This window comes from Podarcis cretensis, assembly GCF_951804945.1.
Source record: "Podarcis cretensis genome assembly, chromosome: 3".
Classification (NCBI taxonomy): Eukaryota; Metazoa; Chordata; class Lepidosauria; order Squamata; family Lacertidae; genus Podarcis; species Podarcis cretensis.
In genome coordinates this window covers 46,035,756-46,056,565 of record NC_137172.1, presented here as the reverse complement: position 1 = coordinate 46,056,565, position 20,810 = coordinate 46,035,756, and the positions used below count along the sequence as shown (strand labels likewise).

Below are 20,810 nucleotides of genomic sequence, written 5' to 3'. Positions count from 1 at the left end.
GAACAGCTTGGTAGGTTTCTGGAGGAAACATCGGCATTAGATCCATTTCAGTCCGGTTTCCGTCCTGGTTTTAAGTATAATCACTCTAGATATTTAAGTGTTATATAATTTATAATTAACAAATGTATCTGTGAGAATCCCATATTGATTCCTAGCACAATTTTTTATTGCAATTGAATCAAATTGGCTAACTGAGCTGAACTAAAGCTGTATCAAAAAACACCATCAATTTATGAGAATGCTTTAAAAGAGAATGATCTGTAGAGTCCTTGTTCAAACACTAGATGGCAGCTACAGATTTAGAAATGAGTTCCGCAAATCCAATCTACTGTACATTGTTTTTCCTCTGTAAAATTTGATATTTCTCAATGGGAATATGTATTTATCTGAGTCAGACATTTGTGGCTACCTGAATTAGTGCAGTTCTGTCTCTGTTCAGTCATCATGATTGGTAACTTGTCTTGAACACTATTCCTGTAATTCCTGTAATATGGGGAAGGAATGGGCCAAGTTGTCCAGAGTACCTGTCCAGTGTACAAGTGCACAAGTGCACACAAATTTGTTTATTTAAATGTATTTAAAACGTTTATACCTTGCCTTTCCTCAGCAATAACAATTTAAAAAACAGTTTGACAATAACAAAATAAAGCAGCCATAAAACACTAAAATGGAGGAAAAGGATAAAAAATACAACTATCAAAAATAATTTCAGCATAATTTATGGTCCAAAAGCCTTCCTAAAAAGGATGCTTTTTAAACAGCATGCAGAAGGACATTACAGGAGACAAAGCCAGGCTGTAGCCATTGCTGGGCTCTTTCCTTGGTCCCAGCTAGGTGTATGAGATATATAGGATGGTGCAATCATTTAAGTAGTGAGGGATGTGGGTGGAACTCTGGTCTAAACCACTGAGCCTCTTGGGCTTCCTGATTGGAAGGTCAGCAGTTCAAATCCACGCAATGGGGTGAGCTCCCACTGCTCTGTCCCAGCTTCTGCCAGCCTAGCAATCCGAAAGAACACCAGTGCAAGTAGATAAATAGGTACCACTGCAGTTGGAAGGTAAACGGCGTATCCATGTGCTCTGGCTTCCGTCACAGTGTTCTGTTGTGCCAGAAGTGGTTTAGTCAAGCTGGCCACATGACCTGGAAAGCTGTCTGTGGATAAACGCCAGCTCCCTCGACCTAAAGCAAGATGAGTGCTGTACCCCATAGTCACCTTGGACTGGACTTAACCATCCAAGGGTCCTTTACCTTTTGTTGTTGTTGTTGTTGTTTAGTCGTTTAGCTGTGTCCGACTCTTCGTGGGCTGGAAGCTTCATACTGGAAAATGTAGTCCTTCATATGTCTTGGTCCCAGACCATTTTTGTAAAATAGAAGGATGTCTGCACTGATGCAAAAGAAACACAAGCCACTTGTTGTGTTTTACATGCAACACTCTGGATTACTGTGGGCATGTGAAGTCATGCTGTCATTTGCCAGCTGTTTAACTCATGTATGTTAAGCATTTATATGCTGCTGCTGCAAATTTCAGTATCAGTTACTTGTTGTTTAACTTTTTGACATCAGGATACCACCGCTAGAAATTGAACATTCATTTTTAGATAGTCTTGAAGAGTAAATCTCGAGAAAGAGAAGGAATTTACCCCTTTATTTTAATTACTCTAAAATGTTGGAATTAAGTTGACTTAAGGTGATTATTACAGAGCAGGCATTCCCAGCCTGCGGCCCTCCAGATGTGTTGGCCTACAACTCCCATGATCCCTAGCTAACAGGACCAGTAGTCAGGGATGATGGGAATTGTAGTCCAAAACTTCTGGAGGGCCGAAGGTTGGGGATGCTTGTTACAAAGAAATGACTGGGCTGCTTGGAGAAATGGTGGATCTTACCAGGGATTGCTAAGGCGATGTTTTCTTGCCATTCTTTCATGGTTACTCATATAGTACTTAAAATATAACTATACTGGTTACAATCAGATAATAGATAGGCATTGTCAACTAAGGAAGGGCTTAGCTGAGCAATGGAGCATGCAAAGGTTCCAAACACAGCACTGCCAGGAAAGACCTCTGTTGAATATCTTGGAAAGCAACTGCCAGCTAGTGTTGACAGTATTGAGCTAGATGGACCAGTGATATGACATAGCTTGCTATGTTCAGAATTGTCTGAAAATGAATGCACTTGTAATGGCTGGATCTTGCTTTTACCAAGTATGTTGCTTTCCCAAACTTTTAAATGGCCCATTTCTTAAAACATAACTTTCACAGGCATCAGAATATTATAAGCAAATATAAGGTTGCTATACATGAAGTCTGCTCTAAATTGCCCCCTTTGCTTTTCACACAGCTACATGCATAGTCTTCTTTTGCATACTCCTAGGATTAAATATAGGACTGCTGATATATTTTACTGATAGTGTATTTCTTGGCCAAAGGAAAGAAGCAACTACAGTTATCTCCTTCAACCAGTCTTGTCTATGCTTCTCATTTTCTTGCTTCTATTAGAATAAATTATCCACATACTGAAATTAGTATTGCAGGTCATTTGAGTATGAGAACTAGAGGATTTGATAACCAAGATGAAAGAGATGAAATCAACAGAAAAAGGGAAAGATTGTGGTTTTCTTTGTGAGAGAAACGCAGATAGAACTGGCCAATATTTGAGATTCTTAACAGAATAAAATTCAGGATATTGAAAGTTGCAGGAACATATTTGCTATATAGACACAAGTACCAGTTACAAAATTTGGTTGTGCTGCCAATGTGGGAATATAAGTATTTATTTTATACTGTTCTTTGCAGTTCTCTAGAAGTTACCGGTAATCAACATCTTTAACTTCTTAGCTAAATAATACCTTCATACTGAGGTTATGAATAGGAAGAGGGTTTTCAGGACAGATACATCTGAGAGTTTATGCCAATATGAAAATTGAGGGCACCTAAAAAATTGTAGTTTGTGTTTGTGTGGACCAATTTCCAGAGTATGAAATACTTGGACAACTAAAATGAAGGTGATGATAGCCAAAACTATTCTGACCTTTCCAAATGTTTCTAGCATCTGTTGTGCATTTGATTATAGCACAAAGGTGTACAATGGACGAAAAGTAGAGGGTATGATTCCTAGAAAGCTGCAGGGTGGGGCACTGACATGCATCTGGCTGGAGCATCATAAGAGCTACACCCATATGAAGGGCTTGAGTCATACCTGGAGGAAGGCAGTATGCAAGGAGGCTTCTAGGCTCTTTGCATTCTTGATGGAATTTCAAAGCCAGGATGGATAATAATTTAATTATGAATTGAATTGGGAGGATTGCCGTCTCTATTTACTGTATTTATTTTATTTACTGAAGGAATGAAAAACCATTTTTATTTATATTTTGAAAAGGAGAGTGCTTAAAACGTTGCGAGGAAATGATATAGCAGTTGGGTGGAGATCTTTTGTTTCCGTGCCAGACATATGGTACTTGTCTGTTTCCTGTGCAGGATAAACATAAATTTCTAACTGGCTAATAAGGGTGGATTTGCATATGCATTGCACATGCCTAAGCTCCAAGGCATGATATTGGGTAAGTATGCCATGATGCATGTGGATTTGTATAGATCACAGGTGTCCTCCCCACTGTTTTTCTAGAGAACAACAAGGTACCTCAGCAGATTACCTGGGCAAGTTCAATGCACGTGGAAAGATGCTTTGACTCTAGCAGCACAGATCATCTAGGATACCATGCATCAAGACATAAAGCAACTTGTGTTCTGCATTGCAGACAAACAATCAAGAAATGAAATCAGTGCTTCCCCCTAATGGAGAGATTTAATAGATGATTGATTTTTCAGGCTGATTTCCCAGCCAACTTGGTATGCAGGAACCCACAGTGCTTGACAACTGCCTGCCAATGCAGATTTGAAACTAGTGATTCTGCAAAATTGGACTTTTCTGTCTGTACACTGCATTTGATATATCTAGGCAAGCCTTCTTTATTGCCCCAAGAAGCAGCTTTTAGCTTCTCTGCATTTGGCAATTCAGAGTAATGAGAAGGATTTTATTTAATTTTCTCAGAGCCAGTCTTTTCTATCAGTGCTTTCGGATTTTTTGCCCACCTTTGGTATCACTAAAAACAACCTGTGGTTGCGGGCTCTATCTCTATGGAAACGAAAAATGTGGTGTTTGTATTGTACCAGAGTAGACAGACATAATTATACATAATGTTAAGTATACTCAATGTGATATACAGAATGGATTGTATCCAGAGATGTGCTGTGCGAGCAGAAAGCAATTTCTACTTGAGCAAGATTGTCCTGCCAAATTCCCCTGATTTCCCGGTCCCACTTCATTCCCCCTTTCCCGTTGCCATTCCAGGCCTTAGGGGAGCCAGGAGGGCTGTAGTGGTGGGCAAGCAGCCATCAAGGCCAGTGAGGAGCAAAGTCTTTTGCTTGCTCTTCTTTAGAGCCAATCCAAATAGTAATTCAACTACATCAAAATAGTTGCTTCCTCCATCACCACCACTCTGCCAGTCACTCCAGTATATCTTCATGGTAGAGATTTAGCTTGAGCTGTGTTTAGGAATCTGTTATTTATACTGAGGCTTCACTCATCCTGGAAAACAGAGATTTATTTGAAGGCATTTCCTCCAGCATTATCTGGTTTAAACCTTGCTGTAAATGCCAGCATCTTTATTCTTATGTGTGTCTGGCTTTATAAAATCAAGGAGTGTGTGCACATAGTAGAGAACCTCAACTTTTTCACATGGGTGATAGATTTGTACTGTCTTAAGTGACAAGCTGAAAGGCCTGCTCCATCCCCAAAATCAAAACGACCAGCTTTTCAAAACAGAAGTAACTTAGTTTAACTGTTTGATTACATAAGTGGATATTGAATATTATTGCTGTTAAACTTTAAAAGTTCTTTAAGGCTCCTAGAGACTTTGATATCTACAAAGGAGACCTGAGAGATCAACATCTAATTTTAACCAGACAAAAGAAACTGTCTTCAATTAGAAATGCCATCTTTTATGTGCCTTATTATTTAATAATAATTTCTTTTATGTTGGAATTGGTTAGTATGGGTATTATAAAATTAAAGAATGTGGCCAATCCCGTGTTTTCCTCTTTGGCTGAACTCAGAGGGGGGAAATCTGTCTTTCCACAAATGAGATTTTTAGATAGTGTAAACTGAATTAATCTTTGCAAAGGACATTCTAGAAGTTATCTCAAAAGCAAGCCAATTTGTATGTAGAAGGTTATTGTCTTGTTTTTCCCCCCTTGAAGCAGACCTTTCATCTCCTTGGTGGATAGATAGGTTCTAAGAAAAATTAAAAGAGGCAAGATGTTCTCTCTGCAAAAATAAAATATTGGAAAAGATTTTTGGGGGAAGGAGGGCTAAAACAAAACTCTTGGAAACTATAACCAAGCAAATAATTAGTTTTGGAAACAAATTCAACTAAAGCACTTTCCCACTTAAAAAAAAAAAAAACCTATTTAGCTCAGGTGTTTAGATTGCTCTGGCATTTTTCAGCCCCAGCCCTTTAAATATTCCTTTAATATTAATACCCATTTAATGGATAAGTTAATAGACTACTTCTAACTGTTTTGAGAGTTAGAGACCAGTAGGGAGCTAATACAGATGGTTGTATTAGTCCACTCTAATGGTTATATAAGGAGGCATCCACTTTTATTTGCATGTTGAATAAAGTTGGAGCATAACATTACTTGGTCATGATTTGATTTGATACCCATTTTGTAGTCTTATCTACATAGAAATCCTGAAAATGAAACCTTCATGTCTTAAACTGTGCCTTTTGGCCATGTGGGCAATAGGACTTCTATGGCTCTGGTTTCAGCTGTGTTTTACCTGTCGACTGACATGGACCCAGCATGGGCTCATCCTAGATGTAAAGTATTGCACTTGGGCAAAAAAAATGAGAGGCACAAATACAAGATGGGTGACACCTGGCTTGAGAGCAGTACATGTGAAAAGGATCTAGGAGTCTTGGTTGACCACAAACTTGACATGAGCCAACAGTGTGACGCGGCAGCTAAAAAAGCCAATGCAATTCTGGGCTGCATCAATAGGAGTATAGCATGTAGATCAAGGGAAGTAATAGTGCCACTGTATTCTGCTCTGGTCAGACCTCACCTGGAGTACTGTGTCCAGTTCTGGGCGCCACAATTCAAGAAGGACACTGACAAACTGGAACATGTCCAGAGGAGGGCAACCAAAATGGTCAAAGGCCTGGAAACGATGCCTTATGAGGAACGGCTAAGGGAGCTGGGCATGTTTAGCCTGGAGAAGAGGAGGTTAAGGGGTGATATGATAGCCATGTTCAAATATAGAAAAGGATGTCACATAGAGGAGGGAGAAAGGTTGTTTTCTGCTGCTCCAGAGAAGCGGACACGGAGCAATGGTTCCAAACTACAAGAAAGAAGATTCCACCTAAACATTAGGAAGAACTTCCTGACAGTAAGAGCTGTTTGACAGTGGAATTTGCTGCCAAGGAGTGTGGTGGAGTCTCCTTCTTTGGAGGTCTTTAAGCAGAGGCTTGACAAATATGTCAGGAGTGCTCTGATGGTGTTTCCTGCTTGGCAGGGGGTTGGACTCGATGGCCCTTGTGGTCTCTTCCAACTCTATGATTCTATGATTCTAGATTTGTTTGAGTTTGGGACTGGAGGAACTGAAGGAGCATAAAAGGCAACATAGCTTTCTTCTTTTGAGGCCACAGTAGCAATATTACCATTTTCACATCGTCTGTGAGTTTCCATAGCAATGGATTGCCCATCCATTTGTGCCAGGTTTATCTTGTAAATAGTTTATTTTTTATTGTATTTATTGTATTTTTATTTATATACTTTTATTGAAAAACATAGTTTAAAATATATAGTCACAAAAGCAATACAGCTTAAATCCCTCAAACCAGCTCATCTGTTCCAAACAGCAGTGTTTTAGTATATAAGCAATGAGATAAATAACCTTTTGAACTCCTGGCGTATGCTTGTGTGTCACCTCTATAACTCTGTTCTTTTATTTTTCATTAAAACAACAACTCTCTCTCTCTCTCTCTCTCTCTCTCTCTCTCTCTGCTTTACTTGAAGGCTAGGAAATAGTTGCTGGGTTTCAATATTCTCATACCTTTCCTTTCATAAACAATGGTATAAAGCTAAACTTTCAGATGAAAGATGAGTTTGAGCTTTTGCATGTAATTTGGAAAGCCCCTTCATTAATGTTGATTGTGTGTTTTTTTACATTAATTTGAAGTGTCAGCCTATAAACATTGCAGTCTTTGGAAACAGCCTTGTTTGTGAAACAAATTCCTACAAGTTTGTGGTTTTATAATCATTTACTGCTTATGAATTCCAAAGGAGTAATCACATTAGTCCATAAGCAACAAGACACACTTGTAGTATTGGGCCCAACTCCTGTCAAGTTGGGAGTGAAGCAGAGGCAGAGATGAAGAAAGGGAAACAAGTCCAGCAAGGTCAGAGTCTCCCAGTTGCTCAGGCCAGCAAGCAGCCCAAACCTGGAAGTCTTTATAAGGGCCAGGGGAGAAGAGGCTTGAATTGCTAATCTGGCTGGTCCCCATGTAGTTCACTCCTTCAAACACAAACAGGTAGGTACACACAATCAGGAATCCTTGTGGACATAACACAGGAGGACCCAGGTGCAAGGCCCTCTGCCTGGGAACATTCTCTGTTGGATAGATGAATTGAGCAAGTACAGCAAGAAGGATATCCTAAGCAACCTATATGCAGTTGAAGTAGGATTAAGATCAGGCATTACTGGTTATTTTCCCACAGGTTTTGGTAGAAAATGCCCCAGTTCTCAATGAAGTTGGCTGTTGCGGATGGAAAGTCATCCACAATAAACCGCCTGATCTCTAATGTGCCTCTCATGTTTCTGGCTGTAGATGTCAAGGATTAGATGTGTCTTTTCTGAAGCTTTTATGATATATTATACATTGATCAGCATTAGTGCTGGCTGACATTCTGTCTTGTTTTCTTTTTTATGTCTTTCTAACAAAGTGAATACAAATGTCTGTTTCCCCCCTGAAACAACGCCCCCCCCATGATTTTAATTGGAAACTTAATGAATGAGAAACTGGCACAAAAAGCTGTAATTGGAGAAATAAACTAAGTTATCCTTTAGTCTCTTTCCATCGTACTGTTTGGAGCCTTGGATAGTTGTTCTTTGGCTATTTTCAAACATCACAATTCAAAGTGGCTCCAGTGGTAAACACAGGCTTACTTTGGCATTCCTATAGCCCGTCATTTGCTCCAGGGTGAGTGATCTCAAGCAACTAATGCATGGATGTTAATCAATCAAAATAAGCTTTACTTTTATGGCAGAAGGAACACATGACTATTCTCCAATACCATTTGGGATATAGATGTTGCATGTCTGTAATGCTTTTATCTGATCAGCTTGGTGAAATCCAGTCTCCATGAAAGACCAGAAACAAATTCCAATTACCCGAATTGGGGCCACATTATGAGTGACTCTCCTTGGCTTCCATTCAGGAATCCAGTGAATCCACAGATTTAATTATACAAGCCTTAAAAAAAAGAAATTTAGTTTCTACCTCTTGTTGCAAAGTTTAAAAGGTCCATGTGATGTTTGTGTCAAAGTTATGAAAAAGAGAGAGAATATTTGGAATGGGTAGGCCTCAAAACATGCAAAACCACAATTTCTTTTGTAATGCACCTAAAAGCATGTATCTACGTCATACAGAGCAGATGAGCAACTTTTAAAAATGAATGTGTGAAGTAGCCCTCAGTGGTTAGATCTTTCCAATGTTCTGACGTATTCATAGAGTTGTAATTAATTTTTAATAGTTCCATCTTAAGTCTCTGTGAACATTCTCTCTCTCTGCTGGAAAATACCACATTTTCTTTTTTTATGTTGACTTTTCTTATCTTTTTCTTTTTTCCCCCCATTAGGAAGATGTTGCAATGAAATCAGAAGAGCGGACAAGCGAAATTCAGCGACTTGAGCAGACCATACAGGACCTGAAAACAAAAATTGCAGAGTTAGAGAAACAGTTTCCAGCGGCAGAGGTGCTGATTTCTAGTAGTAGTCAGTGGAATGAGGGCACGCAGCCAACGCCTGAAGGATTCTCTAATGCAGCTCTTCAAGAACATACATTAGGTGCCCTTCCCAAAACTATAATTACAAAATCTGTGCAGACTTCACCAACAGATGATTGTTTAACACACACAATGCCTTCAGCCAACACACTGCCACAAGCACCTCTGCACCTCAAAGGGGATCAACATCAAGGGCCAACTCAGCCATTGCCAACACTTGAGCCACAACCCACCTTTTGCTCTGAAATATCTTTAGTCCTGTCTCCAAAACGCATTTCAGTACAGTTGGATGCTGTCCAGGAGAAACTAACTACGTCACAACCTTCAGGACCTGATGCTAATTTGTCATCACCTTTGTGTCAAGAGCAATTGGTACCATCAGCTTCCCACCCAGCTCTAAGCACTGAAAGTATTACTTGCAGTGAACATTCCCCTTCCTTATCCTCTCACCCCACAACTGGACCGTCTGCTTCCCTGCCTGGAGCAGGAGACTTATTTTTAACTTCATCCACGTCTAGTTCATGTGTACTGTCTTCGTCATCCCTACCTGCCTCAGGGTATTCCCTGTCTTTGCCCGGCGCAATGCCCCCTCCTGCCCCACCATTGCCTGTTGAAGGGATTCCTCCTCCACCACCTCTGCCTGGAATGGACATGCCTCCACCTGCTCCTCCTTTGTCTTTTGCAAGCATCCCTCCTCCGCCTCCATTGCCTGGAGCTGGAATGTCTACAGGCATCCCACCTCCACCACCTCTTCCTGGAAGGGAAATGTTACCTGCTCCCCCACCTTTGCCAGACATTGGAGTGCCACCACCTCCACCTTTGCCAGGAGCAGCTATTCTCTCCCCCCATCTTGTGCCAGCTGTTGCAGCTCTACCGGGAATGGGAGTGCCACCACCTCCACCTTTGCCAGGCATGATGGGACCTCCCCCTCCACCACCCCTACCAGGAATGGGAGTGCCACCACCTCCTCCTTTGCCAGGCATGGTGGCACCTCCCCCTCCACCACCCCTACCAGGAATGGGAGTGCCACCACCTCCACCTTTGCCAGGCATGACAGGACCTCCCCCTCCACCACCTCTACCAGGAATGGGAGTGCCACCACCTCCACCTTTGCCAGGCGTGGTGGCACCACCCCCTCCCCCTCCTCCACCTTTGCCTGGTGCAGGAGCTCCCCCTCCTCCACCACCACCGTTGCCTGGTATGGGTGCGCCACCTCCTCCACCTGCTGGCCTTCCACAGCTTCCTGGGTTTCTTCCCCCTCCCTTGCCAGCTGGTTTATTTGTAATGGGGATGAACCAGGAAAAAGGTAGCAGGAAACATGCAATAGAACCTTCTCGACCAATGAAGCCTCTTTATTGGACAAGAATTCAGCTTCATAATAAAAGGTAACAAACACGCCAGAAATGTTTGGTTGGTAGCTTTTGCAATCAGATCATGTTATACTAAGAACTGAAAAATACCAGCATCCCAAAGTCACTGCCTGCCCCCCCCCCCCCCCGCCCGGCATTATATACTGATAAACCATGTTTTAGAATGCTTATTTTTTGTGCTTGTTTTTGTGTGCTTTGAGAGAATGTTAGGAAGAAGTGTTTTGCTGTGTATTTTAACAGTAAAAGTTACCAGGTGGCATAGACCATATTTGGCTTGGTCAAACACTAATAATTCCCAGGACAGCAATGTGTATTATCTTCGATTCTGAATCAGATGTAATTATAACATATTTGTTTAATGCAAATTGCACTTTCTCATGGAGCTTTCAAAGATGTTCTCTTGGGTGGCCAATTCATACACATGTGACAAATGCCACTGAATGCCCTTGGTGCTATCATTTGGCACATTTACCTGTATCCACAATCTCATGGAGAAAATCTCTTCATATGTACACGGCCACACAGGATTATGACTTAAAAAATATATCAGCATGTTGGCAGGAAGTGGTCCAGTACAGGTATGAAAGTACTTCAGTTGCATGAGCAACCTGGAAAAATTGTGGGAATACAAAATTGCAGTCACATGTATAAACTAGCCCCGCAGTTCTTGTATTATGGCAGGGATAAGGGAACCTATGGCCCTCCAGATGATGGAGTACTATAACTCCCATCATTCCTGACCATGGACCATGTTTGTTGGTACTGATGGGAGTTCGGAGTCCACCAATTTCAGGAGGGTTAAAAGTTCCCCACCTCTGCAAAGTAGAGTATAATGCACGTACTTGGAGGCACACACTTTATTATTGTTCCGTCTGCATTGAAAACAGGTTCCAGGACTGAGTTCTATCAGGAAAATGCAGGCACAAAGAGAAATATTTGGGGATATTGAAGAGTGGCTGTGGAAGAGGTTTTCTAGTCTGTAATGTGGATCGAAAAGGCTGTTGTTGAAGTGCATTGTCATCTCTGGTGTGGCTGTGGGGATGCAGTTAAGAATGTTTCATGGATTTTCATGTATTTTTCCTCTGAGCAACGGAAAACTAAACTGAGGTTCTTTGTGTTGTTTTCTGCTTGTGTCCACTACTCTGTGCATCATACCCTTTCCCCACTTCTCTTACCTTCTAATAATAATAGTCAAGTAGGGAGAGAAGAGCTAGTTGATTCAGATTGTGCTGCTAACATCACTCTTATTAAGAGAAAAGAAACAATACAATCTGTTTTTTTTTTTTTATGATAATTTTTATTATTTTTCCACACAGATAATAAACAGCAATATAACACAATATAACTTCATACTCATCGGTTCATAACCTTTTTTCTTTGACTTCCCCATACCTCCCCATCCCTGCATCCTTGTTTAATAATTCTTTAGCAACCCTTAAGTCCATTGTCTTAATTCCTTTTCGTAAGTATTTCTTAAGTTTTTTTTTTTGTTTACTGCTGCAATTCTTTACTTCTTACCCCCTGACATCTTAACATTCCTCAATTTTACAATTATTTTTAAGATATATTTTGAAATTCTTCCAGTCCTCTTCCACTGTCTCTTTCCCCTGGTCCCGGATTCTGCCCGTCATCTCGGCCAGTCCCATAAAGTCAATCACCTTTGTTTGCCATTCTTCCAGAGTAGGTAATTCTTGCGTCTTCCAATACTTTGCCAGTAGAATTCTTGCTGCTGTAGTGGCATACATAAAAAAAGTCCTATCCTTTCTTAACACCACTTGGCCCACCATACCCAAAAGGAAAGCCTCTGGTTTCTTAGGAAAAGTCCACTTAAGGACCTTCTTAATTTCATTATAGATCATTTCCCAGAAAGCTTTAACCTTTGGGCAGGTCCACCAAAGGTGGTAGAAAGTGCCTTCAGTCTCATTACATTTCCAACACTTATTATTAGGCAAATGATAAATCTTTGCTAGCTTGACTGGGGTCATGTACCACCGGTAGATCATTTTCATAATATTTTCTTTTAAAGCATTACATGCTGTAAATTTAATACCGGTGGTCCATAATTGTTCCCAGTCAGCAAACATAATATCATGACCTATATCTTGTGCCCATTTGATCATAGCTGATTTCACCGTTTCATCCTGTGTATTCCATTTTAACAGCAAGTTATACATTCTTGATAAATTCTTAGTATTGGGTTCCAACAATTCTGTTTCTAATTTTGACTTCTCTTTCTGAAATCCTATTTTCCTGTCCTGTTTAAACGTCTCATTTATCTGATAGTAATGCAACCAATCTCGAACCTTAGGTTTTAGTTTCTCATAACTCTGAAGTTTCACCCTTTCACCATCGTAATCTATGATCTCATGATATTTTGGCCATTTAGAATCCATATTAAGCTTTTTTACTTCCCTAGCTTCCATTGGTGACACCCACCTAGGGGTTTTACTTTCCAACAAGTCTTTGTATCTAATCCAAACGTTGTACAATGCTTTCCTTACAATATGGTTTTTAAAACTTTTATACACCTTTACCTTGTCATACCATAAATATGCATGCCAACCAAAACTGTTGTCATACCCTTCCAGATCCAAAATGTCAGTATTCTCAAGAAGTAGCCAGTGTTTCAACCAGCAGAAAGCTGCTGATTCATAAAGAAACAATACAATCTGTCCTCACAGTGCAAATCCATTTCAAATATGAACCAAAGGCAGCATAAGCTGTGCACTGATTTATGAAGTCTGTGACAAAATTTTGAAGTCTTTGCAATAGTTCTAGTTAACCAAAAATTGCCCTGTGTAAACATTATGCTAGGTTTTGTGAAAGTGTTTTCTTTTCTTTCTTCTCCTTGCTTGCCTTTTAAGCTGAATTAAACTTAATGTTAATCTGCAAATACTTATTTTCCAGATCCTCTCACCTTTCTTGACTATTGACATAGTGACTTTGATCAGAAACCTTCAGATAGAAATCTTAATATTCCTTAAATTATGGCCGGCATATCCCAATTTTTGTTACTCTATGAAACCAGTTCCCTACTAAAAAGTATGTTTTACAGAAAATTTGCAACTTACTTTAATATGGAAAATAGGGGTCTTCAATATTTCAGTATTTCATCTTGAGAAGTCCAGGTTTAACTAGAAGAAAAAGAATGCTACTTTTAGCAGCTTAAATTATTTATTATCTATCGTTATTCTACCATTTTATGATTCTTTAGTCTGACATTGTCCTACATAGGTCTTTTGCTTAACTTTAGAGATTCTAGTACTTCACTTGTGTGGGAGAAAATTGAAGAGCCTTCCATAGATTATCACGAATTTGAAGAACTGTTTTCTAAGACAGCTGTTAAAGAGAGGAAGAAACCCATTTCGGACACCATCACAAAGACAAAGAACAAACAAGTGAGTACCCTCTTGCAATCTTTCTTTGGCGAGCAATCCTTTTGTAGAAAAACATTGGCCACCCTTGCCAGGAGGGCGGAGGCATGTTCAGTAGATCTGTCTGTAAGTAACTCATGGTTGGTATATCTGCATGACACACTTTCCTGTGCTACATTTGTTCAGTCCCTTTCCTTCAGACATCTTTAAATATACTGCATGGAGAAGATGTACACTGTATGAAGTGAAGGCATAGGGTAAAGGGGAGAATAATTAATAAATTGTGTAGCCTGAACAGAGAAAATGCAAGTTAAATGTGGAGGCTACTGAACACAAAAAAAGACAAGGCAAGGACAGGACAGCCCAGTTGGTTGCAGGTTTTATCCCTGTATGGAACAGCTGCATATTCCTGCATTGAAGAGAGTTGGACTAGATGGTCCACAGGATCCCTTCCAGCTCAACAATTCTATGATTCTAGACTGAAGGGGGGGACATGAAGAATTGGGGAGATTCTTCCCTTTTTTGTGGAATCTAAACCTCAGTCATCAATGTTATGCATCAGTGGAAATGATAAGCATTCATTATGACTTGCTGTTGTATAGAATTGTGTGTGACAAATCTGGGAAGCTAGATAATTTTAGCCTTGCTAACTTTGTGACTGAAGGGTTGCTGTCAGAGCCACCCTGGGTCCCAGCTCACAAGAGACCAAAGTCCAGTCCAAGTTATATACTAAAGGTTTTATTGAAGATCATTGTCGTCATTACATCCAAACTCCGTGGCTCCACATCTGTTACCCTTAGATGTTAGAAGTCCCCTCTGAGTCCGTCCCTCCCCTGCACCAATTTAAGAGGCTTGTGCTGCTCCACCTTTTCCTCTCCTTCCTTTTCCGCAGGGTCTTCCTGCCCCCCTGTGTTCCCTCTTTCCGGGACTCCCCAGAGGCTGAGTCTTCTCCTGCCTGCTGCCCCCTCCTTCGTGCTTTAGCACCAGGCTCCTCCCCAGAGCTCTCCCCACTTCCGCGCGCCTCCACATTTGAACTTGGCGCGCGTACGTTGCTCCTCACCTTCCTTTCAACAGCCACACTGCTCCCGGTACTGCTTTCCGCCCCTTCCGGCAGGACGTCTTGCCCCGATCTCCTTCCCCCCTCTGCTCCTTGTTCTGTTCCTCCCGACACACTGGTAACTCCACCCTCTTCACTCCGTTCCGGTGGAGAAGCAGGTCTCGATCTCCAACTCCCACTGGCGGTTCCCCCTACGTTCCCCTGCTCCTGACTGCTTCCCCCTTGGGCTCCCCTTGGCTTGACCAGGGAGGCTCCCTTTTGGGAATCCTCCGATTCACTGGACGGACTCATGGACCATCTCGGGTCATTGTCGTCCTCTTCCTCGTCAGGCTGGAATCCTTCTCCCTCACTCTCGGTCTCCTCCCTCCTCTGCGCCTCTCTCCCTGAACCCCTGACATCCATCCCCCCCTCGAAGCCCCCCCTTCCCCCCTCCCCCTCATCGGGTGCGGGTTGTGGGAACTGCAGCTCCTCGGAGGTAGATGCAGGATACAGTTCGGCTACGTCCATGACCTCTGCTGGCAGCTCGGTGTACGTGTGTTCGAATTCGGGTTCTTCACCCAAAATGTTCGCAGTTCCCTCTTCCATTGCTACTTCGTCTGGTGCTGCCTGCCAAGGCCCCTTCAGCCATTTCTTGCGCCAGGCTTCCTCTGGTTGCTCATCCCACCAATAAGAGGGCTCTGTGTCCACCCCCGAACACGATCCCCTGGGCGAGTCTGAGTTCGGCGTTCTTTCCTCGGCTGAAGAAAAGCCGTGGAAAGTGCTGCCTGAACATGTGGGGGTAAAGAGCCAGTCATCGAAGTACTCGGCTGGCATGGGTCTATGTGGGAAAAGGGCATGGAACTCGTCCTTTAAAAGAGGTTCGTCTAAAGCGTAGTCCGGCACCCACCCACTGGCACTGACTGGTGCACCCTCTCTGACTAGAAAGTATTCTATTCCCTCTTCCCCCCATCTCGAGTCCAGGATCTCTGTGACCTCGTTGAGTGGTTCGACCCTAGGCGATCCCTCCCTCCTAGGTGACTCTGTGCGTGGCTGCGGTACTGTTTCAGACTCCTGAAACCTGTGCGGGGCCTTGTAGGGAGTGAGCACCGACCTATGAAAAACCGGGTGGACTCTGGAACCTTCGGGGAGGGCCAGTCGAAAAGCCACGGGGTTGATCTTAGCCTCCACCTGGTATGGTCCTAGCTGCCTGTGCCCTAGCTTCTTCTTGGCCAACGACTTGGTTGGCATCGCCTGGGCCGCTAACCACACCCAGTCCCCCACCTGGATGTCCTCTCCCACTCTTCTGCCTTTGTCTGCCTGCACCTTATATGCTTGTTTGGCTAGCTCCAAATGTCTCCGCAGCTCCTCGTGCACCTCTTGTAGTTCTGCAGCGAACTGGTCGGCCTCTTGCGGCTCCCCCTCTCTTGGTGCTACGAACCCCGGGAAGGTCCTGGGATGACGTCCATTGTTCGCGAAGAACGGCGTCACCCCCGTCGACGCATGCTTCGTGTTGTTGTAGGCAAACTCCGCCATCGGTAGGTAGTCCACCCAAGCTGTGGGTCGCTGATTTGCATAACATCTCAGGTACTGCTGCATGATCGCGTTGACCCTCTCGGCCTGGCCGTTGGTTTGTGGATGTCTTGCCGACGCTAGGTTGATCTTGACGCGCAGGATACCTAGGAGCTTCTGCCAAAAATTGGAAATAAACTGGCGCCCCCTGTCGGACAGGATGGCCCGCGGCAGCCCATGCGCCCGGAACACGTGGTCGATGAAGAGCTTGGCGGTCTGTTCCGCCGTCGCCACCTTCGCGCAGGGAATGAAGTGCGCCATCTTGGTGAACAAGTCCACCACCACCAGTACCGCCGTCTTGCCTCTGGAACTGGGCAGGTCAGTGACGAAGTCCAGCGCCACCCTCTCCCACGGTTGCTGTGGTGTTTCCAGTGGTTCCAACAAGCCCGCCGGCTTCTGGTGTACTGGCTTGGACCTCTGACAAGTGTCACATCTGGCGACGTACTCCGCTACTTCTCCTCGCATCTGGGGCCACCAAAAGTCCCTGGCCACCAGTTCTATTGTCTTCTCCCTGCCGAAATGGCCCGCACTGGGAGCGTCGTGCAACTGCTGCAGAACCTTTGCTCGGAGCTCGTCGCTCGGCACGTAGAGGGCACCCTTGTGAGTTAACAGTCCGTCGCGTAACTGGAACTCATCGTCTCTCAGCGAACCCCTACGCAGCTCCTCTATTTTGGATTGTGCAAACTGATCTACCTGCAACGCGCGTCGCACTGCGTCCAGGTCGACAGCGATGGCAGCGCACGCCCACGCCTGCGGTGCAAAAATGTGCCTGGCTGCTATTGGCGCCGCTTCCTTAAGACATTGCGGTTTCCTGGAGAGCGCATCGGCTATAACGTTGGAGTCCCCTGGGACGTACTCTATCCTGAAGTCGAAATCCGCGAAGAACTCTGCCCAGCGCATGTGTCTTTGGCTCTGGAGTTTCGCCGTGCGCCAATACTCTAAATTCTTGTGATCCGTGCGGACCTGCACTGTGTGCTTGGCTCCAATGAGGAAATGTCGCCACGCTTTGAACGCTGCGTGAATGGCTAATAGCTCCCTGTCCCATATGGTGTAGTTTTGCTCCGCTTTGCTGAGCTTTCTGGAGTAAAAGGCACCGGGTCTCCAGTTTCCATGTGGATCTTCTTGCAGGAGTACGGCTCCAACCGCTCTGTCTGACGCGTCGGTCTCTACTCGTATGGGCTTGCCTGGATTCACGTGCAGCAGCTGCTCCTCGGAGGCGAAAAGGCTTTTAAGCTTCTGAAAAGAGCGCTCCGCCTGTTCCGTCCACACGAACCTCTTTTTCTTGGAACTGAGAGTGTCCGTGATCGCTGCCGTCTCCTTTGCAAAACCTCTGATGAATTTGCGGTAGAAGTTGGCGAAGCCGATGAATCTTTGGACTTCCTTCCGATTGCGAGGGCTCTTCCAGTCCAACACCGCGCGGACCTTGGCGCTGTCCATGGCCAGCCCCTTGTCGGACAGCTTGTAGCCTAGGAAATCCACGTCCGTCACATCAAACTGGCACTTCTCTAACTTGGCGTAGAGCTTGTTCTCCCGTAGTCTCTGCAGGACTTCCTTTACGTCCTTCTCATGGGCCTCCTCCGTTTCCGAAAAGATCAGGATGTCGTCGAGGAAACACACGCATTTCTTGTAGAGAAGTCCCGCTAGCACGTGATGCATAAATGCTTGAAAGACGTGAGATCCATTTTGGAGACCAAATGGCATCACTCTGTATTCGTACGTGCCCAGAGGCGTGAACATGGCCGTCTTCCACTCATCGCCCTCCCGGATGCGTATGAGGTTATACGCTCCACGCAGATCCAATTTGGTGAAGATCTTCCCCTTCCTTACGGTTGCCAGGAGATCATCTATCTTGGGCATGGGGAAGGCCTTGGGTTTGGTCTTACTGTTTATGAATCGATAGTCCACAATGAGTCTTTTTTGGGGCGTGTCCTTTTTCTTTACAAAGAAAACAGGACTGCCCCCCACCGCTTTCGATTCTCGGATGAATCCGCGCTTCAAATTGTGCTCTATGAACTCCCTGAGTTCTTGCATCTCGTCCTCAGACATGGAATACAGCTTTGCAGTCGGCAACTGCGCCCCTGGCACTAGGTCGATGGCACAATCATAAGGCCTGTGGGGCGGCAACTGGTCAGCTTCCTTCTCGCAGAAGACCTCCAGGAACCCCTCGTACTTGCGGGGTACTGCCTGCACCATGCCAAGTTGCAACTGCTGCTCAGCTCCCTCCTCCTGGCTGGACTGGATGCAATGTTGAGCACAGTACGATGAGCAAAAGGTGATCTGCCGTTGGTACCACGCTACAGCAGGACTGTGTCTCTCCAGCCAACTCATGCCTAATACTATAGGCGTGTCTGAAAGGCGGGTGACATTGAAGCTGATGACTTCTCGATGATTTCCAATCCTCATCACCATGGGAGGCGTCTGTTGCACAACTTGTCCTCCTAGCAATTTCCTGCCATCCACCGTGACTACGTTCAGAGGTGTTGTCGCTGGCAGAAGCGCTATGCGATGCTGCTTGACAAAGTGCGTCCCCACAAAATCTGCGTTGCTCCCAGAATCAATCGTGATGGGGACTTCCAGGGTGGTTCCATTCGGCAACTGAAGTGTTGCAGTGAGCTGCACCGCTGGCTTGGGTGGTAAAGGGTCTGTGCGTTGCAAAAGCGCTGGGGACTGCTCTACAGATTCGCCTGGCTGAGCCCCAGCAGCTCTGCTTCCAGCCAGGCACTGTCGTTTCCCTGAGGTTGCTCTGCTTGCATCATTTCTGCTGCAACAGTTGCTAAAGCTGCAGTGTGTTTCTGCAGCCTCTGGGGACACTCTTTCGCCATGTGCTGTGCACTGTCGCAAATGTAACACTTCCTGGTCCCTCTAGGAGGCTGTGCCTTTACTGCACCGGAAGCTGGGGCTCTGGCTGTTGCTTGAGCCTTAGCACCACCAAGTTCCATGGGCTCCTCCCCCTGCCTTCCCAGTGGCGAAGGATGTGACTGACTGAACTCCCTGGGGATGAAAGAAGACGTCCTCGCTGGTGGACGCACCTGACGTTCTTCCTCAGTGTGCCAAGGACGTCCCTCGTGCCTTATCCCAATCGCCAAAGCCCTCTGCACAAGCTCCTCCAGGGTCTGGGGTCTGTCTCCCCTGGCAAGTTCATCCTTAATGGGACCGCTGAGCCCCTCCCAGAACAAATCCCTCACAGGTGCACAATCCTTCTCCCAGCTTAGCGCAGTCAGTAAAGCAAAAAATCTGGAATGGTACTGACGCACAGTGGCTTTGCCTTGCCGCAACCCAAAAATTTCCCTGCGTGCAAGATCCACATCTACAGTTGACTGGAAGCAGGCATCCATTGCTTTAACGAATTCATCTGCATCGCGGCGGGCAGGGCCATCTTCACGCCACAAATTGCGCAACCAGTCTCTGGCCGGCCCATGCAAGTGAGAAACAATAAACCCCACTCTCTCCTCCTCATCTTTAAAGTCATGACGAAGCAAGTGCAATGCATACAAAACGTCTGCTCTGAAACTGGGGTAGTGCTTCAGGTTCCCATCGAAGTGGGTGACTAGGCTGCCCCCCCTCCGTCCAAGTCCAATCCCTTCCCTGCTTGCACGTTCCCACCTGGTTTGCAGGTCCTGGCAGCGCTTCTCCATTTCGTCATGCTTCTTCTGAGACGCAAGGACTGCAGCAGTGAGTTCGGAAACTGTAGTTCGCAGAGCTGTCAACTGCTCCTCCGCACTCATGGCTGTCACCGTTCGTGAGCTTTGCAAAAAAAAAATTTTTGCGTTCTTCGGAGGGGACTTACTGTCAGAGCCACCCTGGGTCCCAGCTCACAAGAGACCAAAGTCCAGTCCAAGTTATATACTAAAGGTTTTATTGAAGATCATTGTCGTCATTACATCCAAACTCCGTGGCTCCACATCTGTTACCCTTAGATGTTAGAAGTCCCCTCTGAGTCCGTCCCTCCCCTGCACCAATTTAAGAGGCTTGTGCTGCTCCACCTTTTCCTCTCCTTCCTTTTCCGCAGGGTCTTCCTGCCCCCCTGTGTTCCCTCTTTCCGGGACTCCCCAGAGGCTGAGTCTTCTCCTGCCTGCTGCCCCCTCCTTCGTGCTTTAGCACCAGGCTCCTCCCCAGAGCTCTCCCCACTTCCGCGCGCCTCCACATTTGAACTTGGCGCGCGTACGTTGCTCCTCACCTTCCTTTCAACAGCCACACTGCTCCCGGTACTGCTTTCCGCCCCTTCCGGCAGGACGTCTTGCCCCGATCTCCTTCCCCCCTCTGCTCCTTGTTCTGTTCCTCCCGACACACTGGTAACTCCACCCTCTTCACTCCGTTCCGGTGGAGAAGCAGGTCTCGATCTCCAACTCCCACTGGCGGTTCCCCCTACGTTCCCCTGCTCCTGACTGCTTCCCCC

The 20,810-nt window shown here is 45.0% G+C and overlaps 1 protein-coding gene across 1 annotated transcript in view; it reads left to right on the top strand.

Annotated features, from left to right (window-relative positions):
• Positions 1 to 20,810, top strand: part of FMN2 (formin 2) — a 180,324-nt gene that overhangs the window by 53,932 nt on the left and 105,582 nt on the right. Inside the window, exons 5-6 of the mRNA XM_079969431.1 lie at positions 8,919 to 10,450; positions 13,689 to 13,833. Of these exons, the coding sequence (XP_079825557.1) occupies positions 8,919 to 10,450; positions 13,689 to 13,833 (1,677 nt within the window). The remainder of the gene's footprint in view (positions 1 to 8,918; positions 10,451 to 13,688; positions 13,834 to 20,810) is intronic.